Source organism: Hemitrygon akajei, chromosome 19, assembly GCF_048418815.1.
Source record: "Hemitrygon akajei chromosome 19, sHemAka1.3, whole genome shotgun sequence".
Lineage (NCBI taxonomy): Eukaryota > Metazoa > Chordata > Chondrichthyes > Myliobatiformes > Dasyatidae > Hemitrygon > Hemitrygon akajei.
In genome coordinates this window covers 32104187-32120620 of record NC_133142.1, presented here as the reverse complement: position 1 = coordinate 32120620, position 16434 = coordinate 32104187, and the positions used below count along the sequence as shown (strand labels likewise).

The 16434-nt window shown below is 38.0% G+C and overlaps 1 protein-coding gene across 1 annotated transcript in view; it reads left to right on the top strand.

Moving 5' to 3' along the window:
* suclg2 (succinate-CoA ligase GDP-forming subunit beta) overlaps positions 1–16434 on the top strand; it is a 405461-nt gene that overhangs the window by 206948 nt on the left and 182079 nt on the right. Inside the window, exons 4-7 of the mRNA XM_073072346.1 lie at positions 1361–1451; positions 3465–3617; positions 3973–4062; positions 6651–6747. Coding sequence (XP_072928447.1) covers positions 1361–1451; positions 3465–3617; positions 3973–4062; positions 6651–6747 — 431 coding nt within the window. The remainder of the gene's footprint in view (positions 1–1360; positions 1452–3464; positions 3618–3972; positions 4063–6650; positions 6748–16434) is intronic.

Below are 16434 nucleotides of genomic sequence, written 5' to 3'. Positions count from 1 at the left end.
ATAGATAGAAAAGGTGAAAAATTCAGTTGTACAGCCATTTATTAACCATAAACTGCAATAAGGTATTTTGCATCAACTATGTACTGCCTAAGTCTTCCCAGAAATCTCTCTAAAACTTACAAACCAGTGTTATCAGACCCACTATCCTGTTTTCATTTCCGTCACTTATTGAAAGACTTGAACCAAATTCCTTATGCCAGCTCGCTGTTTTGCCAAACCTGAGGTTCTTTCTCCAACACCACTCAACTAACATGATAAGCTTTCAAAACTTGAACCTGCTTTCAATTCTTTTGGAATGCTCTTCAAACTTAATCTCTTTTTTAATCTCAAGAGAGTTAATAGCTGATTTTTAAAATTCTTTAATATGAAGGAAACATTCAGAAGTTATTTGTATGAGTTTTTAAGAAACCTTACTTTAGAAAACTGTGTAAATTTGATTGCAGCTGCTTGGAAAAATTGGTTCCCAAGTATGGAAATACTTCCATTACAATAGTGAGCAAACTCCGTTAATGTAGTTTTCTGTAAGGTGGTTTGGAATTTACTGAAGTATGAAAATGGTCAATGAATTCACTCTCCTTTCCATGTCAGCTTATAGTTCATCGCAGCTTTTGATTTTCTGATCTGTTCAATCTCTTACGTTGTTCATCGCATTCTTTTCTTCCAGGAAGCTTCAATTCCCTCTAATTTCTTATTTGATGGATTTTGAGATTCAGCTGAATGGAAATATGCCAAATATATATTGAACTTTCTACCGCAGTGGGCTGTGGGGAAGTTAAATTGCAAACACTTTCCAGTGTGTCTATAATTAGTGAAGGCTTTTTGACATTACGTGCTATGATATTGAAGCAAAAGGTCGGTTTAAACCTGGCTTCATTTTTTTTAAAAAAAACTTGCTCTGAGCATCACTATTATTGATTTGATAATTTCTTAAAATTTATGTTCTGAATAAAAATGAAAGAGCAAGATTTTCCAACTCAAATTAGTGTTGCTAAACTCTTCATTGTAAAAGGATTGAAGCATAGCCTTTTGGGAAATGAGCTCCAGACTGGATTAGATGTTGCAATGTCAAAATGTTGTCCATAGAGTGAGCTCTAGCTCTAGCATGGCTCACTTCTGACTTCTAGTGGTAGTAACCTGTATTGCAGTGGTGTGGCTGTCCCATGCATCGTGTCAGGAATTAAAAATTTACACACTGTGCCAAAAATATCTTTTCAATTTCAGTACTAAGAGAAAGGCTAAGTTGAACATTAATTTTAGTGGTAGTGATATTGGGCTGCAAGGCAAGCAGTTAAAATGTAAGAAAGTGAAAATGATAGGAAAATACTTTTTAAAAATTACTTTCTTTTACATATTTTTACAGCCCTGATGATGTTGGCCAACTAGCCAAACAAATGCTTGGGTACAATCTCATTACAAAGCAGACCACAAAGGAAGGTGTTAAAGTTAGCAAGGTAAGGATATGGACAAGAAAAAAAGAAGTGATTTTATGTTATAATAACTATATTTGTGAGTTCCTAGCTAAATATGTGTTGATATATTTAAATACATTGTTATTAAAGCCAGAATTTTTCCCAATTATTGATTATTAATCATTGACCACATAACTAGGCCCTTTGACCTAACTGGTCCATGTCAACCAAAATGCTCTACCCAAGCAAGTTCCATGTACCTGTCCAACTGTTTTTTTTAAAGTTGTCATTGTATTTGCCTCAACCACTTGCTCCAGCCACTCATTGATTATAGATAACATGCTATGTAAAAGCGTTGCCCCTCATATTCCTGTCAATGTTTTCCCTATCACCTGAAAAGTAAGCCCTCCAGATTCCGATACTCCAATTCTGGGCAAAAGACTGAGTGTATCTGATCTATGCCCCTCGCCTTTTTACACACGTTTTAGTCTCCTACGTTCTAAGGAATAAAGTCATTGCCTGTCCAACCTGTCCCTATAACTCTGTCCCTCAAGTCCTGGAACATCCTTGTAAATCTGTCCAGTTCAATAGCATCTTCCATTTAGCAGGACTTTTAAATCTGAACACAATATTCATATTCAGATTCAGTTTATTGCCATTTAGAAACCATAAATGCAATGCAGTTAAAAAATTAGACAAACGTTCCTCCAGAATGATATCACAAAAGCACATGACAAAACAGACTACACCAGAAAATCCACATAACATTTGGCAATCCCCAATTAGAGTCCGGAGAGGCTGCTGCATATTAATATCGCACTACCGTCTTAGCGCGTTCCCCGGAAAGGAGCTCCAAATCCACCAGACAAACAAGACCAAAAACTAAAGCTACAAGACCTTCACAAAACCACAAAGTTGCAACATATAGTTACAACAGTGCAAACAATAGCATAATTGATAAAAAACAGACACAGTAAAAAGGGCACAGTAAAAATAGTCCAAAGATGTTAAAGGACTATAAGTTCAAAAGAAATCACCACACAGTTTCCACAAGTCCCCAGGGTCCCGACAGACTCACCATCCCACGCCGGCGGCAGAAGGGAATACCCCTGCTATGGACTTCCACGGTGCCGCCCGACTCAGCCTTGCAGACGCAGTACACAATGAAAGCGACCTGACCGCAGCAGACTCCAAGTCCGTCGAACATCCGAGCCGACGACCATCCCCTCTGGCACAGCTTCTCTGAGCACCATCCTCTGCCAAGCGTATTAAGACGGCCCCGCCAACGGCCATCGGTAACGCAACCCCGATGACTGGGGGCCTGTTCTTCCCAGCAGAGTCCCGGACCTCACAGCAGCAGCAGCAACGAAGAAGGTCTTCCTGGAGATTTCCCGATGTTCCTCTGTGCTCCCTTGTCCGTTTTCAATCGATTATGATTGCGCACGACACCCCACTTCACAAATACCAGATTATCAGCTCCGGAGTGGCCGCAGCAAGCTGTGTCGTGCCGCCATCTTGGAATTATAATTATTCCAAGTTTGTCCTCACCAGTTTCTTGCACAATTGCACCGTGACCTACAAACTTTTGTACTTAGTGCCCTGAATTATGGAGGCTATCGTGCCTAAGGCTGTCTATTGCGTAGACTTAAAGAGGAAAAAAGGGAAAGTAGCACAGTGGTGTGGAGAGTACAGCTACTGTCTCACTGTGCAGGTGACCTGGGTTCAAACCTTATCTGTGCTGTTTCTGTGGAGTTTGCAGACTCTCCATCTGATTGTATGGGTTCTTTCTAGTTCTTCAATTTCCACCCACATCAAAAATGCGTGGGCTAGTTTCATTGTTTGCTAGTGTGCAGGTGAGTAATAGAATTTGAGGAGAGTGGATGGAAATGTGGGGAGAATAATATAAGATTAGTGTAGTTGGCTGCTTGACGTAAGTGTTGTGGGCCAGAGGGTATGATTCCATGCTGTACGGATCTGTGAATAAGGATAAGGTATTAAATTGCACTTCTATTGTAGTAAATGACATGTCTCAAATTAATATACATGTACTTGAAGGTTATGGTGGCCGAGGCCCTGGATATTGCCAGAGAAACATATTTAGCTATACTGATGGACAGAGCCTGCAATGGACCGGTCATGGTTGGAAGCCCCCAGGGAGGAATGGACATTGAAGAAGTAGCAGCCACCAAGCCTGAGTTAATATTTAAGGTATGCTAATTAGCTAAAACGATTGTGCATCCTATGTAATGTGTTTCTCAATGTTAAAAATTAAACTGAACTGTAGTATTTACTGATTTCCTTCATAATATTTATTTATGCAAATACCATGGTAATTAAATGAGAAAACTGACATATTTTCTCACTGACTTGACATACCAGGCATATTTAACACTTAAAACTATTTGAGTTGGATTACTACTTTTTTTTTAATTGGCAGGCAAATTATTTGCATCCATGTCGAGCTGTTTCACACACATTATCTGCTCGAAGTATGAAGTCTATGCTTTTGGTTCTTATTCAGGCTTCTGAAATATTTATTAACTTTTTTTGATTTATTTCTCAGGAGGTCATTGATATCTTTGAAGGGGTTAGAGAAGATCAGGCATTTCGAATGGCTGCCAATATAGGATTTAAAGGACCACAGCAGCAAAAGGTAAAAGTGCAACAATGGTTTACAAATATAGCTTTTCAAATCCGTGGAAAATGATTTATTATATTGCTGAGTGTGCTTCTCCCAGATTAGAAATCAATTTCTCTTGTGAAGAGAAAGGAGAAGACTGTCATTGTTGAGACAGATATACATTGAACTAGCTCAAAATAAATCAGTAGCTGAATCTTTTCCAAAATACTTGGTCTCACAAGTAGGAGACATTTATTTTTAAAGCAATGTACTTATTTTCAAATTTAGTAAAATAATATTCAATCTTTGATCCATATTGTAGCAAAATGGTCCTCTGCATCAATGTGCTCTTTAAGTCCACAATCATGAATTCCTGTCGTCAAATTTACATTCCTAAGGATCGGTATACTACCTGTCACATACACTTGATTACATAAAAGAGCCCATATTGCATGCCCATAAAGCACTATAAACGAACAACATGTCAAGATGCAGTTTTGGGACAGAAGATGTAATCTGCTGGTTTTGTAGATTCCAGCGCAAGTGATCAGAAGATTAAAATATTTTAAACTGGCCAGACTCAGCTGATGGAGGTTTCAGAGGAAACTAGCCATTCAACCACACACAAGTACGGTAGGTAGATCTTGCCATGAGTCCAGGACGTGCTGTGTGACAGATGCTGGTCCATCTGTCACTGCACTCCATCACTGGAATCCACGTAGAATTCATGGCATAGCCCATTTATGCTGGGAGTCCCAGAATTATAGTGAGGAACCAGTCTCTCACATTTTACATCTGTCAGGCCTGGCATAGGAGCAATGGCCCATGCATTTAAATGAGAATGCTTTGCCCCATATGATAGAGAGGAAAATGAGTTATTTATTTTTAATTTGTTTTATTATGTCTTTATTTTGGCTTTTGCATTATGGCTTTGATATTTTACCATTGTATTTATTTGTTTAAATAATAATGACATTTTAAGGAATCATACCAGATTTTAAGGTCAAAGAAATTTTAAAACTCTTCCAGCCTTGATGTGAGGTAACACTCTCGGTTGTGACAGGGCCACCTGCAAGGTAAAGGTAAAGTGTACTGAATCTTCACTCACCTGGAGACCCCAGGTATTTCCCTGCTGAATGCCTGCCCCAGAATTATCTTTGACAGCAGGCGGGGTGAAGTTAGTTCATTTGGCCCTTCACACTCATTCCTACTGAACATGCTTCTGTTTCTATGCATAAAAGTTTAAATTATGAGATTGCTGACTATACCAATTAAATTATTAAATGGTTCAGAGTCATTTTTAAGTCACCTTTTAGTGATTTTTAAAATTGGGTCAGAAGCAGTGAGAGATGGGCAAAAAAAAGTGCAATTTTTTTGCTGATTGACCCATTTTCAGGTGTAGTATTGTACTTTCCTAGACCCCCACTCCTAAAGTCAATAGGAATATTCTTAAATGGAATGTAAACTGAAGAAACAATACCATTGTACCATGCTGCCTTCTGCATTATGGAGTATTTTATGTTTTTAGTTATCAAGGAAATTTTAGCAGCAACTTAAACTGTAACATAACCAGCACAATTTCAAACACTTACATATGATTCCACATTGTGCTTGAAGCTTAACATTAAATATTCTGTTTTGGGATATCCTACGCATTTGTTCTAATTCATTCATTCAAGTACATTTATTTTCAAAGATTTTTATAAATTATACAACCTTGAGAATTGTCTGCTTACAGGCAGCCACAAAGCAAGAAACCTGAAAGAACTCAACTAAAAAAATTTAAAGACCAACCCCCATTGGACAGAGAAAGAGAGAAAAAACACAAATTATGCAACCAGTAGAAGTGAGCACAGAATTCTGAGCCAAATTGACTCCTGAGATCGGAATCCTTGGAGTGCCCTGGATTAGGCCCAGAATCTGGGTCTCAGTCCATCATAAATGTGAGCAAGTCGCCACGGAGCTTGCAGACACGAAGCACAGCAGCCGGGGCAGTCTCATAGCCTCAGCATTGTGGAGAGAGGAGTGAACATCGCGGCAAGTGAAATTGCCTCTGGTCTTGGCACCCTGCCTTTGCAGTCTATCTGGACCAATGTTTAAATTGTCCAAACAGCAGATCATGCCTTGCATTAGGATCTGGGCTGTAGACCATGCTGCCGAGCCAAAAGACGTTCTTGACCTCTCCAAATTGGCTTGGCGCTTAGAGCGATCCAATCACACACTGGGGTTAGTTGGATGGGCGTCGATGCTCCTCCTCTCCAAATCACTCACTCCAACTCCATCTCCATTGTTCTTGAAACTGGTTCCCTATCTTTTCGGACTAATGATAGTTTTTGCATGAGGAGTACTCCCAGTTTTTACAAAATTCAAAGTCCCTTTCTATTAAATGAGAAGGAAGATAAATCGAAATAATACTTATCGCCTTATTATGTCTATTTGTGTATGTGTAATGTATTTAAATAGGAGAGCTCAAGGTGATAGAAAATAACTGCTGTTCTCGACTGAGGAAGATACAATGCACTGTTACATTGCTTAGACCATTTTGTACCAATGTTGAGGTAAATTTTCCCCTTTCCTCTGTAGAGTGTATTATCTGTTTTCTATTTTGTTTCTTTAAACAGGCTGCAGAACAGATTCAGAAACTATATACTCTGTTTTTGAAAGTTGATGCCACTCAGTTAGAAGTGAATCCTTTTGGTGAAACACCAGATGGGGAAGGTAAAGTGAGAAAGAAATGCACGCTTCTTGTTTTGTTTTCATGCAGAAGAAATAATCATTGAAAACATTTTTGCACACAATGGGTTCATTTGTGTTCAGTGTAATTTCAACATTGAATAATGATGCTTCTATTGACAGGCAAATATCCTGAGTGGATTAATCTGTGTACTTCCTCTCTGCTGATTTTGTAATTGTGAGATAAGAACACGCAACCTACAGTCAAGGTTGCTGAATTCTTTAATACTCACAGTGGAGTAAACTGGCTTTTATCAGTCTTGTTCTGATAAAGGAATAAACCACAGTACTATTACTGTGGTTTCTATTCTTTGCATGCCACTAAAAGGAGAAATAACCACTGGGAACTATATAATTGGTTCTGATGTAGCTGTACTCTGAGCAACTTGTGAAGGCTATTGATTTCAAAATGCTTTTCCAATATTGTTTTTCTTCAAAACAAAAATCATCTAAACTGTACTAATAGTCTGTTAAGAAATTTGGTGATTTTTTTTTTCTCTGAAAATTGAATGTTTTATTCCCTGTCAGATTTTCCTATAAATATTTAAATATTCCAATGGGCGTTTCATGAAATATTTAAGGATGCATTGGGGTTAAGGTGTTAGATAATATAACCCTGCCATAAAACGACAGCAAACAAACTTTAGAATCGGAATCAGGTTTATTATCACTGCCTTATTTGACATGAAGTTTGTTGCTTTGCAGCAGCAGTTACTGTGCAGCAGCATAAAATTACTACAAGTTACAACTACAGCTACACCTCTATTCCCTTGCTTGTACTCATCCTCTTTCTCCTCCTTTTTCTCTATCTCTCTATCATCTGCTTCCTCCACTTCCCACTCTCGCTCCAGTTCACCACCTTTTCTTTTGTTTCCATTCTCCTGCACACTCTTCCTGCCCCCTTCTGATCCTTCATTTATCCCATTTCTTTTTCTCCTCCTCTTTCTCTTTACCTAATCTTCTCCCCAACCTCTACTCCTTTCCCAGCTACACACCTGCTCTGCTCTGGCGTAGATTATTTCAATAACGAACAGATAGTTAATTAACCAGTTCGTTCTAAAAGCATTTTATGTAGTGTGCTGATTATCAAATGTTAAAATAAAGTGTATGATCCCTCCTAGACAATCATGAGTCACAACTTTGGGACCTTTGCCATCTTATGAGTTGATTCTATTTCTGTTATTTGTTGCATCCTCAATTTTTGAAGAAATGTTACATACATAACTATTTTTGTAATTATGTTATTCTATATGAAGCAAAAGCTTGCATTGTGAACAAGTTTATGTATGTATGGAAAGAAAAAATACTCTGCATCAAATTAAAAGTCATATACCCAGAAAGTGCATCATGGCCATAGAGTTGACAAGTGCAATTACTTTCAGAAGTTTATTTTTATCTGCTGGTTTCCCTGTTGTTAGAGTGAAATGTTGTTTTGCGAATTTAATGACAATTACCTGTGCATCATTCAGACTGCAAATTGAACAAATGAAGGAAACATAAGCATTTAGAATGTATTTTAAATCCTCAAAAATACAAGATGATTATGCCCCTGGTTTTATGAGACATGTATCATAAGTGAAACATAAAAAACATTTGCAGAAGAATGTTGTAGGCTGTTGGGAATATGTGAATCCCTATGGATTCAGAACTGTGGATTTTGCAGACCTGAAAGCAAATAAGACACAGCTGTACTTTCGGCTCGTAGGAGATGTGAATAATGCTTATGGACAATATAGTTAGACCATTGGAAAAGCAATGGCTCATTAAAGTACCCTAAATTGATATTGCACTGGTAGCACTGAGCTGAGATCACGTCATGGAATATGTGTCAGTGAAAATAATAGTAAAAGGAAATAATGAGTACCTTTCATATTTGTTTGTCCACTTTTACTGAATAGCCACTTTAGGTCATTGAGCTAACATGCTAGGTATTTCACTGCAGGGTGACTGCACTATTAATATGGCTACAGCTGCAGTAAAAACGCAATTCAAATTGATTTGCTTTAAACTTAAAAGATCGCTAGAGCTGGGCAATTTATGTATCCCGTTAATTCTTGGTGGTGATGCATTACATCTAAAATAGAATAGGATTTGATTTGAGTGATGGAAGGTAGATTGTTTTGTGTCTGTTTTCATGCAGAAATTGTGCAAAATAATTTACCTAGAGTGGATAACTCTAGCACACTTTTCTGGGTGAAGCCACGTCCAAATGGGCATTTTGTGCAAGAGTTACAGTAGGTCAGTGTATCGAACATATTATCACTATTTGAAGCCTATTTCCTCCATTACTGACGTATCTTGGAGCTTTGAGAAACAGCTTGCATCCATCACCCAGGACATGCCTTCTTCTCATTGTTAACGTTGGGAAGGAGGTACAGAAGCTTGAAGGCAAATACTCAGCGATTCAGGAACAGCTTCTTCCCTTCTGCCATCTGATTTCTAAATTGACACTGAACTCATAAACACTACCTTACTTTTAAAAAATATATACTATTTCTGTTTTGGCACTATTTTTAATTAACTATTTTATTCACACACACACACACACACACACACACACACACACACACACACACACACACACACACACACACACACACACACACACACACACACACACACACACACACACACACACACACACACACACACACACACACACACACACACACACACACACACACACACACACACACACACACACACACACAAAAACACACCCTGTAATTGACTTATTTTCTATATTATCATGTCTTGCATTGTACTGCTGCCACTAATTTTACGCATTTCATGACATATGCCAGTGATATTAAACCTGATTCTGATTCTAACAAAAAAACTAAATCTGATTATCAGCTTCCAAAATTGCAAATGCTCTAGAATTAACAAAAAAGTCCTTTCTAGCATTTTGCTGCTGGTGACATCACTGACAACACCTCATTACATTTTCTCAACACATAGAGTAGGTTAGGAATTCTGGGTCAGGAAGCAAAGACATGTTCATTGGAAAGATGCAATTCCCACAGAATTTTCAAACTCTAGAGACTCCTAAGAGTCGCAGAAACATGCAAGAGGTTGAGGGAAAACCTATTCATCGACCTAGATAGTTATCTCTGTAAAGCTCAAGGTCACATTGACTTAACTTCTTTACCATGTAATCTTTCAAAGTAGCCACAACGGACCTCTGCTGTTTCTCCCAATGTGCTGCTCACTGCAACATCAGAGTAATCACCAGACACTGTATTCAAGGAAAAACATATTTCATCTGTTTGGTTTCAATGAGGAGCAGGTAGCATATTGGGCATTGGGATTTGCTAACACTGCTCTGGCTTCCCACCAGTTCAGGTTGTTGTTAACTACATTTGTGTAAAAAGGCCTTCTGTTAATAAATCAGACCTTTGCTGTAACAGCAAATATTTCCACTCCCTCAACATTCAGGTGATTATGGATGTTCAGAAGCATGCACAGCAGCTGTTTGATGTATCAGCGGTACTATGGAGCATTGGCCAGAGTGATGGATATACTGGGGCAGTTGAGAGCAGATTAAGCTTTTTATTTAAAAACTCTCCATCTCAGGCGATAGACTAGCCTTCAAATCCACTACAAGCCCACAGTCTGCCACAGCTATCTCAGCTATAATTCTTCTCATTTTGCCTCCCACGAAGACTTAATTTAATTCCCTCAGTTCCATTTGCTTCAATGGTGAGACTTCCTGTATCGATGTCTCTGAAGTATTTTCCATTTTCCTCAACTGTGGCTTTCCCTCAGGGGTTCTAACCTGTGGTCCATGGACCCCTTGTTTAGTGGTATCAGTTCATGGCATAAGGAAGGTTGTAAACTCCTACAAGTCTTCTTAGTTCCTTAGCCACCTCATTAGGTCATCCATTTTCACTATGTCAGAGAAATTCATCATCTTCCATTGACCAATATTCTGTGTTTCCAAGACTATTATTTCTCTTGTTGCATAGTTCTGAAGAAGGGTTCCAGACCAGAAAAGTAAACTTTTCTCTTTACACTTTATAACCCCTCACATTTTATTGTGTAGGACACCTGTACAACTCATTAATGAATAAATAGATCATGTTGAATTTCTTGAAATTTCTTGGCACAGCAGTTTTGAATGGTCTGCAGCTAATTTCCTGGCTAATCTTGGGAGGACTAAAATGCTGATCTTTCTCAATTGAGTCACTACGCTACAGTTATACAAAACTATAATCAACTTCACTCAGGTTGCTCGCTTTGTACTGGATCTCCTTTGCAGCACACATCTTGGTAATGAAAATATGCCCAAAATATAATGTTCTTTCCTTGACCTTTTTAAGAATCCAGCTCCTCCATGGTGGCCATTGGATATTGCTACTGTTATTTGACTGTCATAGGGAGTGTGTCTCTCAAGTCAGAGGACCTTCTCAGATCGTTGTGATTCAGATTATTGGAAACTACATTCAACTGAGCATTGCCATATCAAGAAGTTCCTTTTTGCCTCATTTTCTAAGGTGTAGAACCAGACCTGATTAGATGTTATCACTAAACACAGTGATAATTTAGTGCAGTCAAGAAGAGTGAAAAGTTATTCCTAAACGTAGCTGGGAACCTAACTTGGAATTGTATTTTAGGTGCCCTGAGCAGTGACATTCAAATAAGAAGTACTTTGAAGGAAGACTGTTACTTAAAAAAAATGAACCTGAATAAGGAAAATATTTATTTCATAAACAATTCTTGCATTGTCTGTATAAATATAGTCAATAGAAATTATTCATCCTACTATCTGCTATTATTTTCTTAATATTCACTACAGGGTTTGGCAGTCATTGTGTTGAAAATGCTTTTATTTTCTGGTTTAGTTGATGTTCAGTATTAGTAGTATTGACCTTTCAATAATATTTTAACCAACTGTGCCAGAGAGTGTCTGGTGTATGTCCCTGCTTTCCCAAATGAATTTAATGTTTTGTATAAGTTGTTTCTAAAAACAAACACATCCATGTACCTGTGCTTGACTTGAATAAAAAGTGAATACATTTGGCTTGGAATGCAAACACAATGCACAAATCGCATTCTGCTAAATCGAGTTTTCGTGTATTGGGTAGAGAATATTCAGCACAACACAGTGGAAAAAGGAAACAAATCCGTTAATAAGAAAATTGAATAATTCCTAAACTTCGCAGGTCTAAGTGAACTGGTTAATCTCTTGTGCTTTATTAGTTAGGGCTTCATGCAAAAATATTCCTTTAGAACATTTTTCCTCATGTGGGTCCTGATGACATTCTTTATTGACCTCGTTCCAGTTTTATGAATATAAGTTTTTCTCTAGATTCACTTGTTGAATTCATTGTTTTAATCTATCTTTGATATTTAATCCTTTAAGGCATGGTATTTTGGGTAACCTTCAATGCGTCAACTCCAGCCCCACGAAAGTGAGTTGAAGGCTTATAAGTGTGAAAAAAAGAAGCAGCAAATAAGCAAAATAAAAATGAAAGCAAAAACTGCTGGAAATTCTTATCAGATCAGGCAGCGTATGTGGAGAAAGAGCAGAGTCAAAGTTTCTTCTCAATGACTCTTGATTGTCCTTTGTATTCTTGTTCCCACTTAATTAGCTTTCTGATTGTTTTGTGTCTATTAAGGATATGGGTGCTTTGCCACTTGAGCTCTATCATTTCCAGTCTCTCTTGTAATCAAATATTCCAGTTTCAAGTAGATGATCATACATTTCTTTAAATGCCATTATTTAGCTCACTTCTGTAATCATTTTGTCCTCCCTTCCTCATGTTTGTTAATTTGCTGTCATATGAAATGTTGAATAGTTGACTCCTTTTGCTTACATTAATATCATTCAAGTTAGTTGCTCCAGCTGTTAGTTGGAGTTCCTATCCACATTCCTTACATTAAAGAAAGATAAAGAAAACATCTGGAACCTGGATCTTGGTGCACTTCCAAAAATCAGTGGGAGTGTGCTGAAAGCAGCAACTCAAAGGAGGCACTAGAATAGTTGGTCTCCTGCTGAGCATCCTTCTTCATTAGATCTTTTTATGGGAAGAAAAATAAGGCAATAGAAAAAAGGCAAATGCTCAGAAATGTCTCCCTCTCATTGACGAATTGTAGGTGGTTTCTACAGAGCTAAAGGTAGGCTGATAGAGCATCTTTCCCTGCTCCATACTGAGTGGGAGACCCAGACTGCAATTGACTTCTGCAAAGAGAATTGGATAGAAGTGATAGAAAGGTAACACAGTATTTAAACTACTGACCTATAACCCTGAACTAACAGAGATATGGATCCTAGCCCAAAACAGCAGCTGTGAAATTTAAACTCAAGTTTGTTATTTGAAATTAAAATTAAAAACAATCTCAGTAAGAAGAGCACACAGTCTGTTTTGCTGATATCCTTCAGGGGAGCAAATCTAAATCTCGACATGGCCAGTATGCGAGTCCAATCCCACAGCAATTTTGTTGACTCCTTGTAGCCCAGAACAATGGCTTAAAGTGATCCAGGTTCCTTAGCTTCTCTAAAATATGGAGCCTGGATAGGTAGACCAAGAGTGGGAAATCTTTCATATTACGCAGAAGATTGTTGCCAAGGTAATGTTCCTCAGTCAAACTCTGTTGTATTAAAACTGTTATATTAAAATGGAAAAATATTAAAACCAGATGGACTGCTTGGCAGTATACTAGATACAGAATCTGATCTATATTTTGGATCTCAAAACAAAAGTATCAATGATATCCAGTAAGTCAGATGTAACCTACCTGTCTGGTATCTGTATTACCTCCCGTCCATCATGTCGTAGTTACCCGTTGTTCAGTTATTTTGTCCCTAGTGATGGAATCCAATAACTTCCATAAAATTGATTTGAAATTGATGGGTCTATACTTTCTTAATTGCTTCCTCATCTTCTTGTACAATTCTAAGGTATGTTTATTTCTCTAACGCATGGTCACAATTTCTGAATCTAGATGCTTTTGGAAACTTCAGCATTTGCAAATGCCTCTTTTACCTTTATTTCTTGTTATTCCCTGGAATGGAAATCTTTCTTCCCCCTTTACCAACATTTATTTTTCCCCTATAAGATGTTTCCTTTCAAATAGTTACATGAAACAAGTTGCTTGTTTTGGAAGTTTGGCATTTTTTGTTACGCATTGTGGGCCTGCCATTAACTGGTACTCATTCTAATTAATTCTTCTCTTTCTAGTCAAGTCAAGTCAAGTCACTTTTTATTGTCATTTTGACCATAACTGCTGGTACAGTACACAGTAAAAACGAGACAACATTCTTCAGGACCATGCTGCTACATGAAAAAATACAAAAACTACACTGAACTACATTAAAAAAAACACAAAAACTACACTAGACTGCAGATCTACCCAAGACTGCATAAAGTGCACAAAGCAGTGCAGGCCTTACAATAAATAATAAACAAGACAATAGGCACAGTAGACGGCAGTATGTTGGTGGCAGTCCAGACTCTGGGTATTGAGGAGTCTGATGGCTTGGGGGAAGAAACTGTTACTTAGTCTGATCGTGAGAGTCCAAATGCTTTGGTGCCTTTTCCCAGATGGCAGGAGGGAGAAGAGTTTGTATGAGGGGTGCGTGGGGTCCTTCATAATGCTGTTTGCTTTGCGGATACAGTGTTTGGTGTAAATGTCTGTAATGGTGGGAAGAGAGATCACGATGATCTCAGCTGACCTCACTATCCGCTGCAGGGTCTTGCGATCCGAGATGGTGCAATTTCCGAACCAGGCAGTGATGCAGCTGCTCAGGATGCTCTCAATACAACCCCTGTAGAATGTGGTGAGGATGGGGGGTGGGAGATGGGCTTTCTTTGCTATGGAGCTGGTGTTGAGGGACCAGGTGAGATTCTCCGCCAGGTGAACACCAAGAAATTTGGTGCTGTTAACGATCTCTACCGAGGAGCCAGTGGGGAGTGGTCGCTCCGTGCCCTGCTGAAGTCAAGTCAAGCCGCTGTCAGTTTCTTTGATATTGCATACGTAATTTTTATTTGTATGTCCTTTTTCCCATTCGTTTGCTTCTTTGCTGTTGATTTCCCTTTCTACTTGCACATACATAATCTTTGTCTTTGATTTATTGCAGTCTCTTGCCTCAATTCTTTTACTTCAGTTGTTTAAGAACATTTATTGATTTTAAGGTGATTAGATTTAAATGCATTTCCTTTGTGGTAGCATTTGAAATAAAATATTTAAATGAATTTATTTTTATATGAAACTGAGATGTGCTTGAGTATCAACTTTCATGTGATTAAATAAAAAGTCTTCTTTAAAACCTGCCAAAAGTCAGAAATTTATTCACAGGGAATTATTGTTGGAAGTGTTATGAGTAATCTACCGATCACATTATAATGACATTGACTCCTTGTGTAGCAAATCAATTTTGAGTTTTAAATTTGAATCTGGTGTTTAATTTAATGGTGACCTCACTTCTACTTCCAGTATTTATTAGTTAGAGCAAATGCAAAAAAAAAATTCACATTATTTATTTTCAATTGGAGAGGGAAACGGCAGCTTATTACTTTTATGAGTATGTTCATTTTCAGTCAATTAAATCATTGGAAGATGTTGGTCTTAATCTGTTGATAGTAGATTTTTAATTGTGAAAGAGTTGAAATCCATCACCCTATTTCTGCTGTTGCAGTTCAGAAATTCTCATAACTAATTAAGTATTTTCATTATATTTGTGAAGCTTTAGAAGGTGCTCTTGAATGTGAAATCCTGTCTGAAAGGTCCTTCTTCAATTCAGTAGGCATAGAACTAAAACACAGGACTTTGTTTATATTAAATTTAAGATGTTCTTGTGTTTCTGATATTACATATAATGTAAATGCAAATATGCCCAGCGTATTGCTGTGTGAATTCCTCAGAAGATCATCTTAGGTTCACCAATTTCAGCTGCTTGCTTCCAAATTAACGACAAAACTGAGATTTGTATAAAGATGAGAGTACAATGTTCAATTATAGGTACAAATTATCAGAAAATGAGTGGGCAGCAGGTTCAGGACAACATTTGGGATGGGCTAATGATGAAAATTAACATTTGTGGTATAGTGTAAAATGCCAGGAAGTAGCCATCTCCAACAAAAGGGAGTCTCACTACCTAACTATGACATTCAGCAGCGTTCCACCATATAGTCTGCACCTGTGGATTATCTGACCAATAACTCACCAACACTATTGATATGACCATATGTCAGGAATAGGATATGCTGCAGTGTGTCACTCAACCCCTGCGTTCCCCTATCCCAAAAGGCTTTCTACCAACTATAAAGCACATCAGGATCACATTCTCTCCATGTGTTTGGGTGAGTGCAGTTCCAAAATGGCTTAAGTAGTTTGATACAAGACAAGCGGTATGTGTGATGTCTCCATCATAAATATTCGTCCTTTTAGACACCAGCATACAATGACTGTAATGTGTGCTTTCCGTAAAATGAACTAGTTTCTCGTCTAGGCTGCTGCTCCAACAGCATCACCAAAACCCGACACCTCTACCACCAAGGAGTACAAAAGCAGTCAGTGGATCAGAACACCAAAGTCACCACGATCCTTCCAAGTAACAAACCATGATATTTCTTCATCTCCACTTCCTAAATGCAATAAGGAATAAGCAGTAAATGACGATTTTGTCAACAAATCTATGGTCCAATAATTACTAAATAACTATATATT